Source organism: Balaenoptera musculus, chromosome 7, assembly GCF_009873245.2.
Source record: "Balaenoptera musculus isolate JJ_BM4_2016_0621 chromosome 7, mBalMus1.pri.v3, whole genome shotgun sequence".
Lineage (NCBI taxonomy): Eukaryota > Metazoa > Chordata > Mammalia > Artiodactyla > Balaenopteridae > Balaenoptera > Balaenoptera musculus.
In genome coordinates, this window is record NC_045791.1 from 49,836,209 (window position 1) to 49,854,648 (window position 18,440).

The following is an 18,440-nucleotide window of genomic DNA, read 5'->3' on the forward strand; positions in this document are numbered from 1 at the left end:
GTTTTGAGAGGGTGCATTAATATTTGTGTTGCCCAGGACATCAATTCATGAACTATTCCAGTGTTAAATTTCCCAAATGGAATTAAAATTATTCATTTATCCATAAACATATTGAAGTGCCTATGTGTGGCAAGGATGGTAGAGATTCAAAAAAATAGAAAACAGGCCTTGCCCTAAAGGTGCGCTCAACCTCCTCACACAGAGAAGGTGGGCGCCAGGAGCAGAGCAGGATGAAAGACACATGTTGCTAAAGGTAAAAATAGTTCTCTGGTGTTCAGGACAAGAAAAAACTGTCCTCTAGATTTCATTAGGGAGGGGGTGAGCATCAGAGAAGGCTTCCTGGAGGTGGCATTTACAGTGAATCTTTGAGGGCAGACAGGTTTTGAACAGGATTCTCCATGTGCAGGAAAAGAGCATGCCAGGGACATAAACAGAATGTCCAAAAGTCCCCTGAGGGAGCTTATGGGAATATATATAGCTAATATTAGCTTCCAGGGCAATGCTAACTAGTTACCTAGGCACAAAATCCCTCAAAGGAAAATTGTATAAATAAAGGCAGAAACAGAGATCCCTTCTTAGGACACAGAAATTCCAAGATCTGGCTCTCAACCCACTTAAAGGGAAAAAAAAAAAAAAAAGACATATGTTGTTGTTACAAAGCCAGGAAACGGTGGTGTAAAAACCCAGCAAAGAGCAGTCAGTAGGCACTTTCTCAAAAGGCAGCTGCCAAGCGGCTTCCTCTCCCACATTCACTCACTGTCAAATCTTGGACCCTGGAACAGGCCTTGGAGATTGAAGGAGGAGAGGTAACTGGCTAGCTTAACACTCAGCAGCGTTCCTTCTGCTGCTGAGGTCCTAACACTCATTCAACAGAGACTCAAAAATATCATGCAGCATAAGGCGTGAAGAGAATTCAGAACTTTTGCTTTCTTTTCTACATGAGTTTGTTTTTAATTTTCTCTCCTCTCTGCTTCTACTGCTGAGAAAACTTCTGATGGGCTGTTTCTGAACTAGGAGGCAAAGGGACCAAGTATCTCTGCTGCCTCACTGGGGGTCCCTCTTTGAAACAACTGGATCAAGGACTCAGATCTGGTCTATTTGTCAGCCATCCCAGCAAGGCAAGAGAAGCAAATTCATACATGCATCAAGTTTTGCATCTTGCAAAGTTAACTTACTTTTTAAACCAACACCCACCCAGGAGGCCTTGTCATTCTTAGTTCTGATTTACACAAGGCCTAGATATATTTTCTGTTTCTTGCCTAAGGTAGTGCTGCATTGAAGCACAACTGAAGTGAGTTTATGATTTCAGTCTACAAATGCTGCATTTAATTTCTGTGCTGCTCTGCTTGTGTGAGAAAGCAATCACTCCATGTCACTAAACTGCTCCTTCAGTCTAAATTCTGCTTTGTGAAGGTTGGCACTAAAGGCAGATTACCCTGAAGCTGGATACTGAAAAATTTTTTGTAACATTATGTTTGCCACATTACAGTAAAAGTCATAACACTCACTGAACCATAACATATACTATTGCTTTATTCAGTTTTTTTATATTGCCCTAAGCATTTACTCTGATTCAAGAGGAAATTCTGGTGGGAAAAAAAGGATTTTTTAATCTATTTAAATGTTAGCTGTTTTATTTTATGGAAACTGAAAAAATACACACACAAGAAATCACCCAGACCTCTACGTGCCAATGTTCTCAATTGAACTGGACTATTTTTGGTGCAAACTTTGTCAAGTGAATGTATTTCATATTTGTGAAATGCCATTCGATTTCTGTACTCTTGAAAGCAAGATTCTTAAAATAATTGAATCCTATACTTAAAATAGCTTTCTTTAGAAAGTGTTACGAGATATCTCTATATATCAAGGTAGTATTTGTTTATCTCTAACAAGTTACTGAGTGGCTACTATATGAAATGTACAGTTTAGGGCACTGGGAAAATAGCACTTAACAAAACGAAAATCCTGGCCTTCAAGAAACTTATGCTAGGGAAAATCCTATATAGTTAAAAAATGAATAAATGAACTATAGCCTATTAGATGGGGAGAGACTAGGTAAAGTACTTAAGTAAGGATGGGGGTAGAGAGTTGGGGGCGGGTTGCAATTCTAAGTAGGCCGGTCAGGGAAGGCCCCTTTGAGAGGCAGCATTTAAGCACTAGGAGATACCCAGGTGTACCTGGGGAAGGAGCATCCCAAGTATAAAAGCCAGTGTGGCTGGGGTGAAATGGGGAAGAGGGAGAGCCAAAGAGAGGGAAGGGTATGAGAAATGACAGGGGACAGATCATATAGAGGATTGTAAGCCATTGAGATGTGGGATGGAGAGCTATTAGAGTTTTATTTAAAGCATTAATGTGATCTCACATTTTTTTCTTGAGATGTAATTCACATATCATAAAACTCACCCCTTTAAAGGGCACAATTCAGTGGTTTTTAGTATAGTCACAAGGTTGTACAACCATCACCACTTCTAATTCCAGAATGTTTTCAGCACTTCAAAGAGAAGCCCAAGACCCCTAAGCAGTCACTCCCCTTTTCCCTGTCCGTCTCAGGCCCTGGCAACCACTACTCTACGTTCTGACTCTACAGATTTGCATATTGTGGTCATTTCATATACATGGAATCATAATATGTGTGGCCTTTGTATCTGACTTATGTTTTACTTGGATCTCTCTGGCTGCTGTGATGAGAATAGGCTGAAAGGAGGCAAAGTCATAAGCAGGGAGACCAGTGACCAGATGAAGGCAATAATTCAACTGAGAGATGAGAGGGGTTTGAAACAGGATGGGAGATGGTGAATAATGGCTGAGTCTTGGGTACATTTAGATAGGCTGGATATTGAGTATGAGAGAAAGAAAAGTCCAGGACAACTCTTAGGTTTCGGGCTTATGCACCTGAAAACATGGAGCTGACATCAACTTAGGGTACAAGGCTGCTGGAGGGGCAGATTGGGAGGAACAACAGAGGCTGGTTCTTGGAGATGATAATTAAACCTGGGATAGTGATTAGCCTTCTGTGTGAAGATGCCAAAAAGAGAGCTGAATATGAGTCTGGAATTCAAAGGATAGGTCTGTGCTGGAGATACAAATGTGGGAGTTAGAGAGTGGAAGGCATTAATACCATGAAACCAGATGGTATCACCAAGGATGTGAGTGACTAGAGAAAAGAGGAGAAATCCAGGGAAAGAGTCCTTGGACATGTCAATATTTCTGGGTCAGAGAGATGAGAAGGAACGAACAAAAAAGACTAAGAAGGAAGCATAAGTAAGGTGGGAGAACCAAGAGAGAATGGAGTCTTAAAAACCAAATGAAAACACTTATGGAGCAAGGCATTGTCCACTATGCCCAATGTTGCTGACAGGTCACTGAGAATTAACCACTGGATTTAGGAGCGTGGCATGCAGTCATTCACAGATCATGTATCTTCTCTCCCTCCATCTTGCTCACTCCGCTCTGGCCACATCTATCTTTGCATTTGCCATTTTATCTACCAAGGGTGTGCCTTCCCCAGATATGGCTTTGGAAAAAATAGTCTGAGTGGAGTGAGGAAGTTGACTGGAGTGGGTTCAAGAGACAGTGGTAGAAGAAGAACTGAAGTCAGGGGCAATTCTTTTGAGGACTTTAGTTGTAAGGGGATGAAGAGAAGTAGCTGTAATGGGAGGTGGAGTAAAGAGAGAGGGCCTTAGAATGGGAGACAAAAACATGTCCATGTGCTGGTGGGACAAATCTAGTAAAGAGGGAAGTAAAGTGATGCAGGAGGGGCTGAGATAGGTTAGAGGGGACAGAATTAAACACATTTCATCTGTCTATCAAGTAGTCAACACTTAAAATATAAATCATCTACTGATACAGGAAAAACAGATAAGGGCAAGCTTTTTTTTTTTTTTTTCCCAGGAGACACCGAAACCAGTTAAAATTATCTAGGTCCGTTCTTCAAGGCTAAAGATATTGGATTAATTGTACACAGAGTGTCAGGTTCAGGATTAGGCTCTGGGCTTGGAGTCACAAGATCCAAGTTCAGGGACTATGACAAGTTATAATAACCCAGAAACTTCTTTTGATCTCCCTTTTTTGTCCATAAAATACTGATTAAAACCTGTCCTCTCTACCTTATAGAATTGATGTGATGATCAAATGAAATATGCAGACATTGTAACTCTTAGGTGCGCTGTCCCTATGAGGCGTGGTCAGTACTGCTAGATAAGGAACAAGTGCACACGCTCAGTCTCACTCCAACACTCCACACTTCAGCTCTAAGAAGGGGAAAAAGGCAAAATGAAAAATTGGGGGAAGAATAAATACAGCATAGAAAAACAGAAGCTCTCTGGTTATTTAAATCACACTCAATAAGCTGGACATGAATTATGCCATAATTTCCACTTTTAAAAAACTCAACAATCCAAAATCCTCTAGTTTAGATTCAGCTGAGCCTGGGGCAAAAAAAGAAGTACACTAAATTTGACTGTAGGCCTGAAGCAAGATCATCCTGACCTGATACTTCTCCACGAATCTCTTTTATTCTTCCTGCTCCACCACCTGCCACGATGACCTCAAATCAAAAGACCATGTGCTCCTCAACTTTTTGCCAAATAGGAGACATTAGTGGGTGTTTTAAAATTATTTTTTATTTGTTAATTAATTTTAAAGTCTGGCTGCTTTGGGTATGGACCATAGCTCTCTTTAAGGAAAATATATCAATACCTTACAGGGTATCTTGATCCAGCCATTAACTTTTCTCCTTATTTCTTCAGGTAAACTAAGACACAGAGGTATGTGCTCATTTTTTTCAAATGAGAGAATCTACCTTTATCAACTGTTAACATAAAGAATTCTGAGATGGAACTTATTGATACAATAGATGCCAAAGTTGAATTCATCTTATTACTCAGCTTCCCCTCACATTTGATCAGAAAACTGAGGTAAGAACTCAGCTGGCCATGGGAACTCACAAGGTTTTAAAGTAAAGTATGAAAGACAATATACAAGGAAATATATACACACACCTGTATGTACATGTGCATGATGTATGTCACTTTCCTTTAAAATATGTCTATATCTCTTTACACATGTACCACTTGGCAAAGGAAACAGAGCTCCCTTGTGAGGCCAATGTGTATACTTCATGTGTAATTAATAGGGAAAAGCTTACTTTTTTCTAATTACAAAGATATCTTTGTATCTACATTTATGAATATTTGTATACCAATAACATATTAGATACTGTTTAGTCAGAATTCCAATCTCCCACTAAACCCCGTTACTCTTATTTACATAAACAATTCACTTTATTTACTTTTTAATAAATTTATTTATTTATTTTTGGCTGCACTGGGTCTTCGTTGCTGTGCACAGGCTTTCTCTAGTTGCGGCAAGCGGAGGCTACTCTTCGTTGCAGTGCGCGGGCTTCTCATTGCAGTGGCTTCTCTTGTTGCGGAGCATGGGCTCCAGGTGCACAGGCTTCAGCAGTTGTGGCGCGTGGACTCTAGAGAGCAGGCTCAGTAGTTGTGGCACATGGGCTCAGTAGTTGTGGCTCGCGGGCTCTAGAGCACAGGCTCAGTAGTTGTGGCGCACGGGCTTAGTTGCTACGTGGCACGTGGGATCTTCCCGGACCAGGGCTTGAACCCGTGTCCCCTGCATTGGCAGGCAGATTCTCAACCACTGCACCACCAGGGAAGCCCAAACAATTCACTTTATAATGATGTATATTATAGAGATTCTAAGAACAAACTATTCTGATGGGTAAGTATATCTACCTCAAGCTCCCTCTTAGTGACACACTCCAGTATTACTGGGGAAGGATTTATTTCAAGTAAGTGATTTTTTTAAAAGTTAAAACATATCATTTAAGGGGCCCAAGCTATTTCAAGGATTGGTTTTGATTTGAATATTTTTAAAGAAAGTTTTATCATAATACTATTATAGTGTTATTATAATTATATTATATGTAATTAACAATATAATGAATATAATGTCATAATTAACATTAACTCATCGTAATTACTTAGGGTCATCATTACCAATATGCAGTAATAGGCTACATTATAAAATCTTCATAAACTCAGAATTTGCTGAAGAGTGTGGAGCCCTTCACCCTCACCCTTGGTAGAATCAGGCTATGCTTTTTCTTAGATGACACTGTCTGCCTCTTACAGCTTTCCTGCCTCGCTTGGCCAGCAGTAATTTCTTGCTCCTATCAGCATGCCTAGAGCTAGCAGGCTCCCCTATTTCCACGCAGCTTTTTCTTGATTCCAAAAGTAGTAGAAAGAGCCACGGTCTCAAAGTGTGGTGATTCTGCCACAGCCCAGCTGCACGGCCCTGGACAAACCACTGAATCACTTTAGGAATTCGCTTCCTCGTCTACACAATGGTAGAACTGGCCTGAATGATCGTTAAGTCCTAGCCAACCTTAAAACTTTATAAAGAATGAACCTTGCTAAGAGCTAGGAAAAAGAATAGAGAAACTCAGAGAAAGGACCTCAGAAGTTCCCATACTTTGCTGCACGGAATTTATAGTATCTTGGGTTTGCTATGTCATGGACGTTTCGGTCTTCTAGGTTCTTTGTTTTATCTCCAATAAGTGACGTTCTGCATTGGATAAATCATGTCCAGACAAACGGGACAGAATTACATTAAGAGCTTTTGAAACAGGAAGTTAAATATGACTCTTAAATATACTTATTTCACATAAAAGATAAGAATTCAAGAAATTTTCAGAAATTCACAGAGTAAATTATTCCTTTATGAAAACTTTTGTTTCTAAGTGCATTTCCATTTGATGTATCAACAAAATGACACTACATGCATTAAAAAGTGACTTACCTATAACTACATCATGACCATCGACTAAGCCAGCAGAGAAGAGCTCCTGAGAAACGCCATCTGCCGTATCTGCCCAAACGTGAAATGAAGGTGTATCAGTAACCATACAGTAAAAACCAAGAATCCAGTACAATGTAAAATATATATTTTTCATTTAGAAAAATCATCCATGTGTGTTTCAATTCAACAATTCAGATTCTATCAGGAGGAAAAATCAGAAGCAATGTGAAATACATTTGCCACGTACAATTTGCATCCTTTGCTCTTTATTCAACAGAAGTTATACAAACTTATTGTTTCATTTTTGTTGAACCAAAAAACTATTACCCTTTGTCTACTATCTGAATTATTCTCAAATGCACCTCTAGAAGTTAGCTCATAACTGTTCCCTATGAACACTGCTTTTCTTTCTTGCCAAGGTAAACTCCAGCCACCATCAATCCTTTTCTATCATTAGTAGCCACTGAGTTAGAATTTATGGCAAAGGTTGAAGATGTAGCATTTGATGCAACCTCATATTTGGTACAAACAGCCTATGAGCTTGTTGGACTATTAAGATGAGCTATTTAAATTTATGCTATTAAGAAAATCCTTTAAAATGACATTGATCATTTGATAGCAACAGACTCATTCTCTTAGAAAATGTGGTTGGATAAAAGAATGTAGTTTCTCAATGATAAGTGACAGGAGTTAGCAGTCTCATAAAGATGGGACTGAACAGGCTGTAGCAAGTGAATATAACTGAAATTACTTAACTGAGAGGTTATACACGAATACGATAATAGTGAGAAGTCTGTTTGAAGACTTTGTAAAGGGAAATTGATAAATTGCCATGTGCTCAAACAACCATGATGAACCCCTATGTTTTCACAAGGGAGATGACATGGTCTCCATGGCGGCCTGATATTCTCACAAATAGCCAGTACTATAGCTGGATAAGAAGAAACTGGGAAAGCATAGCTCCTGAATCAAACAAGCACCTAAACTGAATTGCAGTTTGCTATGCCAAAGCCTGCCCTCAACACAGACTGGGTTTCTCTGCTTAATCTGTGTTTCACATGTGGTGATTATGTAAGTGGCCTCAAGTGTGTGTGTGTGTGTGTGTGTGTGTGTGTGTGTGTGCACGCGCGCGCCTGTATGAGCACATCGTTGAAGGTACAATTATCTTTCACACTGGGCTTTAATGTGCTTATTAGCCCAGTGTCTGACTCATAGTAATTACTCAACAAATGGTAATTGAAGATGATGAGGCAGCCAAAGATCATGTGAAATGCTCCTCACACCCTTGTGCTCTTTCTCCCTCTCATACGTGGCCCTATTTCCTAAATCTCCAATAAAAATTTGAGAGCTGATATATATTCTTTGTACTTTCAGAGAAACTGTGGTATTCTATCATTTTACTCACTCAGTGAAATGGAATGAAGGAAATGGAAAAGAAAAACATAGGAATCTTACTAAACAATGAAATTCCATAAAAGGTGGGCTTATCTTGGGCCTTGTCCTTACTGTTAGAAGTACAAGAAACACCTTATAAAATTCTCTCAGAGATAAAACCTCTCATAGCACGGAACCCAGGGTAGCATAATGAAAGGCTCTACTCTGAAAATGATGTAGCTTTAAAAGGTCAGCTAGGACATTCAGCCTCACAATCACCATCTTCCTGGATGCCACTAGAAACTTCAGGAAAAGAAGCCTATTGAATTAAAGTGCCTGCCTCGTAGACGCCGGGCACAGAGTAGTCAGTGGTTACACTTCTACTGACTGATCTTCTGTTAAAGCAACTGGATGTGTTACCACCATCTCTAAAGTATCAGTAAGATCTTACACTTGAGTAAGGAGCTATAATCAAAGAAAGTAGTTGAAAATGGAATAATCAACAAAGTCACATTGAGGGCTAGCACTAAAGCAGTACGGAAGCAAATTAATGTTCCCAAATGATCGAAGTGTACAGCATCTCTGACATTTTCAGGACTCTTGGGTACCAAATGAGTCATATTAAAATAGCAAAAGGGTTGTGCTGGTTGGTCAAAAATGGAAGTATTCCTTGTTTGTGTGTGTGCCATTAAGCAGTTATTTTTCATGCATGTTAAGTAACATATCATTAGTAGTTTAGAAAAAAAACTTGAAGGTAATTGGTAATTTATTTTTCTTTAAGCTGCTTGACATTCCTAACGTGTAAACGGGTTAAATAATCATAAATAATCACGTACGCTCTGCTTTCTAGATCATTACAGCAACACAGTAAACACAAAGGGCTTGCCCTCAAATGACGACAGAATATTTGATATGTTCATATTATACACTCAATGACGTATATATTTATGTGTGTATACACCAGAGACATAGTACACATGGTATGCATGCACAGATCGAGTGCAAACAACATCTCAAATGCAGACAGCATCGGTAATCACAGAGGTGCAGTGACATAGCTATGGTGTTTCTGAGACTAAACGGCTGTGCTCGTTCCCCAGGGAAGGTCAGCTATCATCAGGAAGCCAGCACTATGGTTTCTGTCTGGGCAACAAAAGCAGAGACTCTGAATCTAACCATGGCAAATGAGGCTGCCAAAGCTAGCACAAAGGGTCAGGTAACGCTGATAAGGCCATCTTATCCTCAGCAATCCTCAACTCAGAAATTCATTTCTTTGGTACCTTTGAAATTAAAATTGACTCTTATTGCCACTGTCAATCTTAAACAATCAGATGAAAAAAAAAACCCTTAAAATAAGAATTCTTTTACTTACTATACTTGAAACATTTATTATATAATTGCTAGATTTTATTACAGTATTGGCTGCTCAGTATCTTTATATTATGACAAAACAGCTTTTTGATAACAGCAACCGGCAGCTGTTCAATTTCACAGACTGACTCTAAATTGTCAAAGACTGCCCCCAGAAAGAAAGATCAGTTAGCAAATTCACTAGGGCCTTATTCACATTTCTTTTGTAAAAAGATATGTTTAATTCAAATATACTGGAAATCATGAAATCTTTGTGTTTACAGGGGACTAGACATCAGGGCCAATGAATCTATGACTGACCACCTATGGCCCAGGAACATATTTTGTTTGGGCACTGAACCTGAATGTATTTAGACAGAACTCTCTGGTTTTCTGAAGTTCCCACCATTCACTTTGGCTCCTGTAAGCATTTGAGTTTTTGTCTTCTTACAGTTGATAACAGCAGGGAGGTCAAGCAGTTAACTGACTGACTAGCTATCAAGCTAGAAAGTTTCAGGTTTTCAAAATTTTAGCAAATACAATTTATTTAATCGAATAAAAATTTACATGGAGTTCTAATACATAAAATAATTATAGAATGTTATTAGCTTACATATATTAATACGTTCAAATGTATAAGACTAATGAGACATCGAGGCTGTTTTCATGTATATAAAAGTCTGAAACCAGAGATCAAGGTGAACAGCTCCAGTCTTAGCATTAGCATCTGATTTTCACTTCTCCAGATTGTTTTGGTTATGAACTAAAGAGAGCAAAGAGCAATTTTTGTTTAACAACTGATGCTGTTATCTCCAAAGCCTGTATCCAATAATTAACCAAAGTGACTGGAGATTCTCCTGCATACCAGGCACCTGCCAGGTGCTAGAGACACCGAGAAACAGGACATGGCTCGATGACTTCCGGGTATCCAGGCGCTAAAAGAGCAACCAGTCTAGCCTTGAAACTCTTTTAATAACTACTCAAAATACTAAAATTGGGCTTCCCTGGTGGCGCAGTGGTTGAGAATCCGCCTGCCAATGCAGGGGACACGGACGGGTTCAAGCCCTGGTCCGGGAAGATCCCACATGCCACGGAGCAACTAAGCCCATGCACCACAACTACTGAGCCTGTACTCTAGAGCCCGCGAGCCACAACTACTAAGCCCATGTGCCGCAACTCCTGAAGCCTGCATGCCTAGAGCCCATGCTCCACAACAAGAGAAGCCACTGCAATGAGAAGCCTGCGCACTGCAACAAAGACCCAACACAGACAAAAATAAATAAAATTAATTAATTAAAAAAAAAAAGAATAGGGCTTCCCTGGTGGCGCAGTGGTTGGGAGTCCGCCTGCCAATGCAGGGGACACGGGTTCGAGCCCTGGTCTGGGAAGATCCCACATGCCGCGGAGCAACTAGGCCCGTGAGCCACAATTGCTGAGCCTGCGCGTCTGGAGCCTGTGCTCCGCAACAGGAGAGGCCGCGATAGTGAGAGGCCCGCGCACCGCGATGAAGAGTGGCCCCCGCTTGCCACAACTAGAGAAAGCCCTCGCACAGCAACGAAGACCCAACACAGCCAAAAATAAATAATAAATAAATAAATAAAATTTAAAAAAAAAAAAAAAAAAGAATAAACTTAAAATAGCTAAAAAAAAAAAACTAGAAGAAATACTGATAAAAAAAAATACTGAAATTATATTTGGCTGCAAGACTAGCACTGTTCCTACCAAGTTTCCTAGCAGTGCCTGCAGCAAGTAGAGGCCCAGATACTCCTCAGCACAGGCTTCGTGTAATCTGAACCGACAACAGAGAGGCAAAGTATGCTACCTTTTGGTCTGATGTCATTGTTTGTTGCTCAACCCTAATTAAGACTGCTGTGCGCGTCTCATCACACTCATCATAATGTCCTTTAGGCCCTGCATCACCACGCCAGCACTTCTTTTCATGGTCGAGCTAATAGATCTAATTTATAAGTGCGTATATTCTGTGCAGCACGTGTCCCTGGAATTCATGCAGTCAGTAGTGGGTTCGGTTTGGATTCCCCACAATTACTGCAAATCCTTCCTTTCTTCCTTCCTTTGTTTTTAGAGAACACATTTTTGAATAGCAAATTATAACCACATGCTTGTAATCAATTTCTGAAATGCTCTTGGTATCAATAAAATGATAATTTCAATGAAAACTTACCTCTTCCTGGAGTAAACTCAAATCGTATATCATTAAGTTCCTTTCTGGAGTTCCTGAAATACATAACAAATAGCACATTAAAATCTAATAAAGCAAAGTTTAACCAAACTAAATGCATTCCAATTTTTACAAGATGCTACTGACATATAGATAGCATTTAATAGTTTTGGGTTACTTCTAAATACTTCCTCCACTGGAAGAGGCAGTTATGACAATAATAAAGGGAGATATTGTTTAACTGATTGAATTTACCTTATACAAACATGACTGTATCACAAAATTCCAAAACTAAATGCTCCTTTTATAAAATCTACACTAAATCAGTAACCTTAAATTTAATTCCATAATTAAAAATTTCAGAAGCTTTTAGTCTAGCATAAATAGTATTCAATACATTTTTCATATTTTTCCTGGGAAAATAGTATTGTATCAAATTTTTTTTTTAAGTTTTTTTTTTTTTTTGATGTGGACCATTTTTAAAGTTTTTATTGAATTTGTCACACTATTGCTTCTGTTTTTTGTTTTGGTTTTTTGGCCGTGAAGCCTGTGGGATCTTAGTTCCCTGACCAGGGATCGAACCCACACCCCCTGCATTGGAAGACGAAGTCTTAACCACTGTACCACCACGGAAGTCCCCTCAAATTATTTTTAAAAGTGAAACAAACAAGGAAGATAGCCTTAGCAATAAACTTCACGACAGCACTATACATTAAATCATACAACAAAAATGTCCAGACTAAGGTGTGTATTTTGTTGTTAAAAATTTTATCTAAATAAATAGAGGGGGACCTCTGAATGTTATGAAATTGCCCACTGAATATATAAAATTTTTAAGAAATTTAAAATGCTTACATAAAACTACAATAGACACATATATGTACGTTCAATCAAAATATCAAATGACACTGGGGAAATATGGAACAAATAAGTATCTAAGATACGAGTTTTCCATTCATATTAATTTCAAGACATAATAGTAAGGGCCAGTGAGTTATAATTAGAATGGTTTTATTTTCTCATAAGAACACTAAAATATTATGAGTAACTCTTGACAGATGCTAGAATTAAAGTTAATTAAAAAGAAAAAACTTTTAAGAAACTGCAGTAGGACACATGAAATAGTCATTTCTGTATGCATTCAACTCTTTGCTCAGCTGCCAAGAGTGCCAGAGACAGAGATGGTCTGAATACCAAGCCCTGAACATCCTCCTTCCGGTGCCAGGAGAGTCTGATCAAACCCTTTGATACTCCAGTGTGCTACTCTAAAACTCTGGTAATATCTCCTGGTCTCTAGGTACAGTGCCCGAATCTTGATGACGTCAGTCTATGGGCCCTTTTTGGACCATAGCCTGATGGTGGTTCTTTATGTCCTACCACATCCTACGACACCAAGTGTGAGGAGGCCCAGAACGATGACAAAGGCATGGTACCAACTGAGAGAAAGCCCTTCTCCCAGTGCCTAGAGAAGCTGACCCAAGTCTAATACCTTCCACAGCCAGAGAGGTAAAGGGTCAGGAACTCCAGAGACAACCAAGCCCAGGCTACCTACATGAGAGCCTGGAACCTCGGCATCTCCTCTAGGGTGTCCGCACCACGACTTTATTGCTACTCCTCTCGAAGACAGAATGGGAACTAGCGGACACTAGTAATTCCTATAGCTGTGCTTCTTTCAGGACCTTCTGAGAATCTGAAAACTGTGAAAACTGTGAATGCTCCCACTAAAAAAGCAGACACATGACCAACGCATGAAATTGCAGGCAACTGTAGATGGTTCAGAGATCATCTTGGACCCCAGGCAAAGCAAGCCTGACCTGGAGGTGGAGTGGGCCATGAACAACCAGTGCCTGCACCGGAAGGGCTGTCTGCATGTTGCCTGAATTTTCTTAATAAACTACAATGTCACCACACATTACACAGTGTTTTCATATCCATCGGCAGTTCTCAAACTTTCTGGTCTTAGGACTCTTTTACATTCTTAAAAAGTATCAAGGACCCCTAAGGGACTTTTGTTTATGTCGGCTGTATCTATCAATATTTACTGTATTAGGAATTAAAACTGATAAGTTTTAAAATATTTATTAATTCACTTGAAAATGAAAATAATCAGCCCATCACATGTTAATGTCCAAAAATTTTTTTTACCTAAAATTATTTTACTTTCCAAAAGAAAAATCAGTGAAAAGAATGCATTGTTTTCTATTTTTTGTAAACCTCTGTAATGTCTGTCTTCAGGTAGCTGGATTCTTATATTTGCCTCTGTAGTCAATCTGCTGCAATATCACATATCATGTAGCCAGCTACTGGAAATTCTACTGTATGTATGTGAAACAATGAGAGAGAAAAAGGCCAATACTTTCCTAATATTATTATAAAAATAGTTTCCACCTCATAAGCTCCTTGAAAGGCTCTCAAGGACCCCCGGGGGTTACAGGACCACGCTTTGAGCAATACTGATACCAAATTTCATTTGATCCTGATAATCAACTTTTGAGATACACAAAGCAGGTATTACTTGTTTCCCATTTTTTGGTGAGTACATTCAATGGCTTTTTTACAAAGTTAATGAGTGGCAGAGTGAGGACCAACAATTCCAGACTGGAAATACCTAATGCAAATACAAATGTTCAATTCCCTTTAACTTTTGAGTGAGAACAAATAAATATTCCCCAACATTTTACACATTACTATAAAAAGATCAGCAAGCATTCATTTATTTAACAGACTTGGTTTTGTGTGTTGTGCATCAGCAAAGGTTGAATTAGGACTACAACAATTCAATAAGAAAAAATAATCACTAGGAAAGCAAGTATTTATAGTGTGTTTAATAATGAAATGACAGAAGGAGAAATAAAGAAAAGGAATTAGGTTGGACCATAATTTATGCCATTGTTCCTTTCCTCTTTTTCTTTTGATCTGGCTTGTCTAAATTAGTTTGTTCTACTAAGGTCATGAGCAGAGAGGTATAAGAACCATACCCAACATATCATCATGCACATCCTTATTCTTTACATATCAGTCCTACAAAAGTAATACCCAACATCCATAATCTTTACCTACATCAACGGTGGCTCAAGTTGTGGAGGTTGCCTAGTCACGTCATTCTTTTATGACTCTGAACCTAAAATACCCACCTTTGAAAAGATCACAGTGATTGATTGTGTGTAGTAGACTTGTCCCATCAGGATGAAATATAGTTGGAAAAATGCCCAATTGGATCTAACTACTGAAGGTCATCCTTTCATAAAGAATTAATCTTTTTCGGACTCATACTTAACACCTTTAATTGAAAGTACATTTACTTTAATTGATACGGCACAAGATACTCCTGATTTAAGGGAAGCTGAAAATAGGTATGATTTAAAGCCAGACACTATGTCTGTGCAACTTTCCAGAGGAAACGTTAATAACTTGAGAGCAACAGTTTCAAGACCCAGGGGACCTTTAATAACTCTTATTTAAAAAACTCTTTCAATCCTAAAAAAAAACCCCAAAACAACAAACTCTTAAACTTGGTAAGGCACAATCCCTTATTTCTTATTGGAGTATATACTGCATCACAGATGCAAATGCCTACAGGGCTCAGGCAGAAAAATTTCTTTCTTAAAATAGGTAATACAATCACATGGCTTAAAAATCAAAAAGTACAACAGGGTATTCCATGAAATCTAGCCCTCTCAACTCCTGTCACTCATCTTCCAGGTCCACCTCACAGAGGCAATCATGCTATATAGGCTTTCTGTGCATCCTTCCTGAGATTTTCTACGTATGCTCTAGCAAATACACACACAGAGTTCCCTCTAGCCTGTTTAATTCAAGTGGGAGATGGTAGTAGCATTCTATATGCTGTTCTGCACCTTGCCTTTTATTTAACTTAATAATATACCTGGGAATTTCTCCGTATAGGTTCACAGAGAGCTTTCTCATTCTTTTCTGTTCGTTTATAGCTACATAGTATTCTGCTGTATGCCATATCCTTCTTTAACCAGTTACCAGTCTATGAATAGATTGTTTCTAGTCTTTCACTATTATAAACAATGCTTCAATGAATAACCTTGTTCTTGTGTCACTTGGCAAATATATGAGTATACAAATAAATTTTCTAGAAGAAAATTGCTTGGTCAAAGGATATATATATTTACAATTTGCTAGATACTGTCAAATTCCCCTTCATTTAACTTGTATCAATTTATACTCTCACAAGCAATTTGAAAGCACTACTGCAGGAACGTTAAAAGAGTATGGCAGAAAGTGTATTTAAAACAAAAAAACAAAAAACAGGGAGATGTGGGGACTATGCCAGCTGGAAAACTTATTCCCCATTGAAAGGGGGCAACCTCTACTCAGCACCGCCTGGTTACGACGAAGCAGGATTGGGGCTTAATTTTGTTAAATTTTATTTTTTGCTATGTCCATTCAAAGTGAGAAGTTCCAAGATACGGACTGGCATGCATAGGGGTTTTCTTTCTGCTCTTTCAATTCATCTGCAAGGGACACAGTGAACACTCAATGGAGGCCTCTGGCTAAGAGGGTGGTGACGACAAACACATGAGCGAACACGTACGTACCCTTCCTGGTGGTGGAGGTGCAGGAGGCCCGGACGGTTGAAGTATATATTTTACAGGATGTAGCACTTTCCTGCACCTCTTAATGTACCATGTCAAGACAACCTGAAAGACTTACTGCTTTTGGAGGGCTCCCAAACTAAAAGGCCAGCTCAGAACTATCTGCATTCCTCAGCTGCACATGAATGTCTCTTAGCCCATGCCAACAAATATATGGGGGCACATGCACCCCAAGAACCAGATGGAAGCAAAACGCTTAGAAGTCCAAAGACCACTCACTGTCAAAGGGCATCATAAACTCTAAGTGTCATTGGTGCTGCGTACCCTCCATCACAGGGTGCTCTGGAGTGAGGCTGAAAGTCAATCAGTTCCCCAAGCTCTGAAGTTGAAGGATGTAGTTGGAGTAACACCACTCAGGATCCCTGTAAGGGCAGTAGGTACAGTGTTTCCCAGAATCCAGAGGTGGCCCCTCCCTCCTAAGCAGCAGGGGATTTTCTTAGCCAACAACATTCCAGGTGAGGGGAAAGCTGCTGGTGTCCAAGGAAGACCAGAGGGACTCCTGGACCCCTAGAGTGTCTCCCCGTCTCGGGAGCAGGATGGGGACCTTTCAAACATGTTGGGCTAGGAGTCAGTTGGAGCATTACTCAGCTTGCTTCTTTCCCACTCTTGGCACTGAACTGACGTCCTTTCCCGCGGGTTTAGGAAGAGACACAGGACGCCTCTCCGTACCAGGAGACAGCGAGGTGCTAAGGAGGGGATCCTGTGAAATTGTGGAGAGAGGTCTGAGTTCAGATCCACCTGCTACTTGTCTGGCCTCTGGAATCCGTTTCCTCAACTATGAGGTGGGGAAAATAATAATTAATAGCATTTACAACCTGCTGGTACGTGCTTGGGGCTTCACATGTGTTATGTCATTCCATGCTCAAAACAACCCTTCAAGTAGGGATGACTATTGCCCCCATTATTTTACAGACGAGGAAATGGAGGAAGCTCAGAAAGGGGAAAGGACGTATCCAAAACCAGGTGTCCGAACAGCACGTCTGGACTAGATCTAGAACTTAATAAACGTTACCCATCGTCTCTGCCAGCGCACAACCCTCACCTGAGGCTCTATCAGCCCCGCCCTGAGTCTGCAGGTGCTCCTATCTGGTCTCTCCACATTCAAGCTCACGGCCTCCAGAGGACTCAGTCAGCTTGTACCTGAAAACCTAGTCAGGTCACCCCCTTGCTGAAAAACTCCATTTCCGTCTCCTTCTTCTTAAAGCAAGATTCCAAATCCTTAGCATGACCCTCTGAGACCTGCTCCTGTCCGTCTCCGCACCATGACCAGCCACCTACCATGACCCGTGGGCTATACCTTCCTTAAGTTTCTCAGGTCATCCATTTCTCTAAAGCTCCACTACTACTGACCAAGGGCAGGTCACCATTATCTGCCGCACATGAGAAAAAATGGTTTAATGACCAAAGAGTATTTTACCCGCACTCACAGGCACCATGCAGATATACACAGAGAAAGCTGCTGCTAAAACTAAAGATGTACAGCAGAAGGGAAAAGGGCCATAAAAGGTAAGAGAGCTATTACTCAGGGTGTGACCTTTGGTAGATGAATGTGTAGCCCAGGAAGAAAACTGTTGTACTTCATGAGATGTGAAAAATGCCAACGTAGCAATAAGTTGAAGGATACTACAGCGTAAGGCCAGTGACAAAAGAATCAGGAAGAGAAAAAAGAAGCTTCCTATAGCCAGGCCACATTTACCTCACCCCGGGCTTTCCCAGAACAGAGTCTTTAAGTCAGCTAACTAGATCGCCTTAAAAGCTGGAGACTCACCTGGACTCGTCCAAGTTCACTTTGCAGTTCAGACCCTCCCCAGCTGCTTCCCCTGCCTCACCTGCAGTTTCTTCAGCTTCCCTCACAGATTAAATGAACTGTGTGAAAGCACCCTGTGGCTCCCGCACACCACTGACAGGCATTGTGATGCCCTAAATTTTGAGGCACACAGAAGTGGGCAGAAGGTCATGGTTCCGGTCCTGAATGACTTTACAATCTTCCCAGAGAATGAAGAGACTGACAGCTGATCTATGCAAAATCACCGGGAAGACCCCAAGGTAAATACGTGCTTTAAAAATAGTAGCATAGAAGGAAATATCAGACT

At 40.1% G+C, this 18,440-nt stretch overlaps 1 protein-coding gene across 1 annotated transcript in view; it reads right to left on the reverse strand.

The window, feature by feature from the left end:
- Nucleotides 1-18,440, reverse strand: part of STK39 (serine/threonine kinase 39) — a 301,651-nt gene that overhangs the window by 47,336 nt on the left and 235,875 nt on the right. The window contains 2 exon segments of the mRNA XM_036858821.1: nucleotides 6,820-6,888; nucleotides 11,726-11,778. Of these exon segments, the coding sequence (XP_036714716.1) occupies nucleotides 6,820-6,888; nucleotides 11,726-11,778 (122 nt within the window).